The sequence below is a fragment of the Phyllostomus hastatus genome, unplaced genomic scaffold, assembly GCF_019186645.2.
Source record: "Phyllostomus hastatus isolate PE091 unplaced genomic scaffold, TTU_PhHast_1.1 phas_scaffold_129, whole genome shotgun sequence".
Classification (NCBI taxonomy): domain Eukaryota; kingdom Metazoa; phylum Chordata; class Mammalia; order Chiroptera; family Phyllostomidae; genus Phyllostomus; species Phyllostomus hastatus.
The window spans coordinates 8860663-8866662 of record NW_025334009.1 but is presented as its reverse complement, the minus strand read 5'-3'; the positions used below and the strand labels follow the sequence as shown (position 1 = coordinate 8866662).

Here is a 6000-nt window from a genome sequence, read left to right as displayed (position 1 = left end):
AGTGTATAAATAAAACGTCGATGAGCCCCGCGGAAGTAGATCAGTGCGCGTCTTCCGCAGCAAGGACACACGCCCGGTCCCCCGGGCGCTCCGTTGTGGCTGCCAGGTGTCCCGGAGACTTTATTTCAGGGCAGGTGTCATCGCCTCGGCTGCGGCCCAGGGTGTTTATTTGCTTGGCGCTGCGTCAGGACAGGCGTCAAGACCGCAGTGAACGGGTCCCGCAGTCCTTCGCTCGGAGCCATGGGCTTTGACTGGCAGCGCCTCGGCTGGAAGGAGGAAGCGGTTTTCCGATCCTGACACCCGAGTGCCATCGCCTCGGGGCCCTTGTTTTTGTAGGGATTGTGTCCACCTGTTTCTGACTCGGAGTAACCGTGTTCCTCTCTCTGTGCCCCCCCGTAGATTCCCCGTGAGGAGGCCCTGCTGGTGCGCCGGACCTGACGGGGGCCGTCCGCCCAACTGCGCCAGACTCCGGCCGCGGGACCGCCGATGGCAGTGGGCGCCTCCCCGTGAAACCTGCCAAGCTGGACGCCACAGCTCTGCACGACGACACTTTGGCCCACTCCGTGCCCTCCCCGGAGGCGTGCAACCATGCAGTCCTAGCCTGCGGCCCGGGCATCCCCGAGGAGCACTATGTGAGCGAGGCTGTGGAAGATGCTCCCAGCTGCAGAGGGTACCGGGATGCCTGTACCATCACAGGTGTGCGGGCCTTTCCCTGCCGGGGGCGGGGGGAGCTGGGGAAGGGTACGGCCCCAGGAACGGGTGTGGGGGAGGGAAATGGGGGTGGGGAGGGACCACCAGCATCTGAGCTTTGGGATTGTGTTGAGAACCGACCTATCCGAGATGGAGACAGCACCCCACAGAATTGTCGTGAAGGTTAAAGACGGGGGGGGGGCGTTGAACCCCGAGCAGTGTGCGTGGCCATCGCGATGCTCAGTGTGGTGTGGCCCCCTGCCCCTCTCTTGGAGGCTCAGTCCCCTCAGACACACGACAGGTGTCATGGAGTGAGACGCAGTGGTGTGCAGGGTGCCCCCATGGGGACCACACGCGGTGCCTTTGTACGCCGTCGGGAGTCGCACAGACATCGGTTCCTACGGGTGCCCGAGTCAGTCCCACCTTCCGGTGTCCCTCCCGGGAACGGGGCTGGTCACCCCCCCGGGGGCTGGCGACGTCGGCTGGCCAGCACGTGCCACACTGGGACTCTCCCTCGTTTCTTTCCCCCACGGGGTCGCTGGGACAGAGCCCGGGGCCGGCGCCAGGGAGGGCCCGGGGTGGGAGTGGTGAGTGGTGCAGGCCAGTTTGTGGAAGAGCAGCCAGGAGCGAGTGGTCGAAGCCCGGTGCAGAGTTTGCGACGTTTCCCGTTTCTGCCTGCGGTGCTGGCTGCCGTCTTCCTGTTTGAGACAGTGCTCGATGGCAGACAGTGGAAAACGTGTGTGTTGACCTCCAGTCGCTTTTCATTCTTCCGGCTCACCCCCGGAGCTCGGAGGGGCCCCCGTGTGTCAGGCCCCCAGCCTGGGTGCCTCGCCCCTGTGCTGAGCACCCCGTCCCATGGGCGACTGCAGGTGTGTGCTCAGTCCGCCTGCCCGCCCCCTGAGGGACCCGGTTCCTCCGTCTCCCCTCTCTCTACGGTGGCATCCATTCCCCTGCTCACGGGCCTTTCCTATTGGCACAAAAACGTGCCATGATCGTTCTTTATTATTATTATTATTATTATTATTATTATTATTATTATTATTATTATTTTATGATGACCCTCTTCTGAAAAGGAGTCCCCCTCGGCCCCTCTTTCCCCAGAGCCAATGCTCAGGCCTCTGCCCCTCGGTCTGCTGACCCGTTTTCTCTTCCTCTGTTCTCTCCTGCGTCCAGTGCGAGCAGGTGCGTGACCCCTCAGTCCCCCAGCGCTGATGGCCGGGTTCAGTCCAGGGGCCCGTGCTCAGCCTTCAGCTCCTCGCCTTTGCAGCAGGAGCTGATGCTGCCGACCACTCCCTTCTCCTGGAAGTCGGGTCCTCCTTGGCCGTGGGCCCCCACTCTCCGGGTTGTCCCCCTTTGCTGGCTGCCCCTCGTCTTCCCCCAGCCTGGGGATGCGGGAGGGCCCGGGGCTCAGCACCCCCAGCCCCTCGCTCCCCCAGGTACAGCTGTGTCCTAGCGACCTCTCCCAGTCTCCAGGACGTAACACCCGCCTCTACCCTGACCGCTCTCCCGTTCCTGTCCGCAGACTGGACCCTCCCCTCCAGGCCAGACGTGCTGGTCTAAGGCCGCATCATTTCCCCTCGGATGCCTAGCAGACAACTTGAACTCCTGGTTTCCACTTCTTCCGCTTTCCCGAGGTCTTCCCTGTCTTTGTAGGTGGTACTTCCATCCGTCCAGGTGTCCATGCAAAAAACCTGGGAGGCACCTGGGACCTCTGTATCTCTTTCACACCCCAGTTTGCTGGGACGTCTCTTGGTTCCCTCTTCCAGACTTTGTCTGTCCCTCACCAGGCCCCCAGCAGCCACCCTGGTCCAAGCCACCTCCATCTCCCACCTGGGTCATCGCAGTGCCTCCTGGGGGGGGCTCCTGCCCGCCTGCCTGCCTCTGTGCTGTCCCTTCTCTGCAGCCAGGGGAGAGGCTTATTCAAGTGCAAAGACAGATGGTTTAGCTGTTCTGCCCAAACCTCTAGTGGGCTCATGCCAATCACGGCCTGTGAGGGTCTGAGTGACAGCCCCTGCCCCACCCCTCTGGCCCGGCTCCCCTGTGCCCGCTGCACTGTGGGCCCCTGGGCCTCCTTGCTGGTCCCTGGACACATGGGAACACCCCCTCCTCAGGGCCCTTGTTCTTGCAGCTGCCCGGCTCCCGGATCACCCTAACCCCCAATGTTTTCACGATGCTCTCTTCGCTTTCCCCAAATGGCGTTTCATTAGCCGTGTTGCCGCCCTGCATAAGGAGGGGTACCCCCGCCTTTCCCCACCTCCCCTTCCCGCTTTATCTCTCTCCCCAGACTTAGTCGGGAGCTGCACTCGCAGCATACAAACAGAACATAAACTGACCCCAGGGCGAGCACCTTTTGCGCCCCGAGTCCCCACGAGCGCCCTAGTGCCTGCGTGTGGCCAGAGCTCAGTAAACGTGTGTTGGGCAAAGAAAGCGTCATTTAATTATTATGCTTCCACATGAAGCTGGGACTGTTGTCCCCTTTTACAGGTAAAGAAACTACATCAGAAAAGGTTCAGCTTCCGGCCTAAGGTCCCCAGGCTGTGAGGGGCGGGGCGTGCGTCCAGGCCAAGGCCCCGGGGCCAGTGTCCTCTGCCGCCCGGGAGTACAGTCTAGTTGCGGAGCCAGATGAGTGAGTGGGAGCCGGGTGTGCGCCGTGGTTAGTGCAGTGGTGGGCACGGGCACACGGGAGAGCACAGGGCAGGGTGCCTGGCCACGCCTTGGAGGGGAAAAGGTAGGGGCAGACCAGCAGGGCTTCCTGGAGGAGGCAGCGTGCCAGCTGCGTCTTCATTTGTCCAAACATGTGAACTAATAATCCCCGGGATTCTTGTAGCGTCTGCGCCGGTGAAGTCCAGGAAACATCCGGCCTGTTCAGGCAGTTTTGCTTTCTCCGAACGTGACAAGCGAGGGCGAAGAAATGGCAGCACGCGGTGCCGAAACCGTAGACCCTGCAGGGCGTGGTGACTGGAAGTTCCTTGCCGGGACAGCCGTGGCAGGCTGCTCGGGGCAGCTTTGTGCTGCCACGACGGGCAGCAGCTCCGTGAACAGGAAGGCGGGAGGGTGAACACAGGCGGTGTTGCCTGGTGAAGGTGCCGTGCAGCCGGACCATGCAGATCACACGCGGGTTCACGTCTCATCGGGCGCCCGTGGAGAGGAGGACACGAAAAGAAAGCCTTCCTCGGAGCAGCTGGAGTATCCCCGAGGATGCCTCTGTGGGCTCCACGGGCTTTGCCGAGAGAGCGTGGTCCCGGGACACCACTTGGCATCCGGCCCCTGGCGAATGCTCCCCGCCCCCTGTTCCCAGGGAGCGCCGCAGTGAACAGGAGACTTTTTGTTCCTCTTACATTTTTAGGCGAAGCCAAGCGCCCATCACAAAGCCCTGCTCCCCTACCCCCCGACCAGGGGATATCACATTTTCGGGTGCGTCACCTTCTGTTTGGGGCGGTTTTACGAGATGAGCCGATAGGGTGCCCAGGCGGCCTGGAGTTACGTAACCCATTGTGCAGCCGGGGCAGCTCCCGGTCTTAGGATTCGCCCCAACAAGCAAGCTGGGAAAAGTGCTGAGGAGGCACGAGAGGGTGGCGGTGCGGAGGTGCTGTCCGGCTGGGCTCGCGGGGAGAAGAGTCCCTTCTCTCTCTGAGTTGCCTTTGGAGCCGGTTTCTGCACATGGCATTGGCGTTTCAGCTCAGGCAGCCCGTGGGGGCCCCGCCCCCGCCCCCGCCGGGACTCAGCGGGGGCGAGCTCATTTGGAGGAACTCGGGTGGTGAGTGTGTGTTTGCTTGTTTCGCTGATGTTTGTTCGTGTTCTCCGTGGTGTGGCCGGGAGGAGGACGGACCACAGGGGACGCCGTCTCTCTCCTGCTCTGTTCTGCCGGCTGGGTTGTCCTTGGACATGTGGCGGGGAAATTGTGGTATTGAATCAGGGACAGGCAGCACGGAGGGACCTTAGCGGGTGCTCACCCCTCGTCCCCTCATCCAGGCTCAGAGGGGGCTAGGGACCCAGGGCCACCTCGAGCCGCAGGTCTGGGCTGGGACCAGGCCCGCTGGACTCCCACTGCATTTCCCCCGACAGTCCTTTGCAGCAGCTGAACAGGGGTCTCCTAGGTCTCCCCCGGCCTCTCCAGCGGGGATTTTCCTCGTCCTGTGCCTTTCTCTTGGTTTCTCAGAGCCTCCACTGGTGTCTGAGTCAGCAAGGAAATGTTCAAAAGGTGCAGAGCAGGGTGAGACAATGTCTCCTGCTTTCCTGCCCTCTTTCATGCCCCCACTTTTTCTTGCTTTACGAAATGGGACCCACCCCCCCATGGTGGAGAGCTTGCTCACCCGTCCTGCTCTGGCTTGCCTCTCTGCCCGGGGCTGGGGGCCGGCGGTCCTCCTCACTTCCCAGCGCCGCTCAGAGACGGCCTGGGGATGGCCTGTCTGGTGTCTGCCCTGGCTGGGTGCTGGTGCCCCACGGCTGTCTGGGCCACACACCGGGGAATTCCGGGAGGTGGGAGCTCCCCTTGTCCCCGTCCAGGCAGTTTTAGGAGTCCAGACGTGCGAGACTTTGCGTGAGAGAAGATTTTGGAGGTGCTGGGAGTGGGTGTGTGTGTCGGGGGTGGGGCGTTGATTCAGGTTTGTTCAGTAACTCTGTCGAACCAGCATCTGTTCAAGGCCCGCTGTTTGCTGGGGTGCATGGAGGAGAACGGGTCTCGTGCCCAGAGCCTTGGAGGGGGGCGGAGGTATGAATGACTGGCCGTGACCCCCAAGTGAACAGCTCCAGGCACACGTCTCGGGGCAGCCCTGGCCAGGAGTCCGCCTCTTCCCAGAGCCACCGCCATTGAGGATTTGTTCCTTGTCTCTCGGTCATTTAAGCCATCAGACAAACTCAGGGATGTATTGTCTGAACAGGTCTCAGATAAAAATACTGTGGACGGCTCTTCAGAGTGAAATTCAGGGTCTCATTGATCAATTCCTGTCTAGAGTAACATTTTTAATGTGTTTTCCACCGAAAAGTTATCCTCGTACGACTACTTACTTGATGAAATGAAACGAGGGGACAGTTGAAATATCCCCCCGCCCCCGTGTTTTCTCCCCCCACAGAATAACTAGCTGTGAATTTGAATCTAGGACATTAAAACTTTTTTCTAAATTATAACTTAGAAGTGTTTTTTTTTTTGCTCCTTTTCTTACTGGAATCTCCCCGATTTAACAGTCTGTTTGTTTTTGCGATTGTCCTGCTGGAGTGGAGCCCTGTTATGCTGATTTCTAGGGCTGACTAATCTTCAGCAAAAGCACAGAAGCACTCGCCTCTTTCAGAGTGCTCTAAGTGGTTTGTTGG

The 6000-nt window shown here is 60.6% G+C and overlaps 1 protein-coding gene across 5 annotated transcripts in view; it reads left to right on the top strand.

The window, feature by feature from the left end:
* The first annotated feature begins 411 nt into the window (after nucleotides 1-411).
* Nucleotides 412-6000, top strand: part of TRAK1 (trafficking kinesin protein 1) — a 103331-nt gene continuing 97742 nt past the window's right edge. Inside the window, exon 1 of one of the 5 annotated variants that reach the window (XM_045856781.1) lies at nucleotides 412-696. Coding sequence is in view for 4 of the 5 variants with exons in the window: in XM_045856776.1 (XP_045712732.1) it covers nucleotides 4351-4447 (97 nt within the window). In the remaining variant the exon portion in view is untranslated. Of the gene's footprint in view, nucleotides 697-4257; nucleotides 4448-6000 lie in introns of those variants that run through there. The other 4 variants (XM_045856776.1, XM_045856779.1, XM_045856782.1 and 1 more) reach the window with 4 other exon arrangements.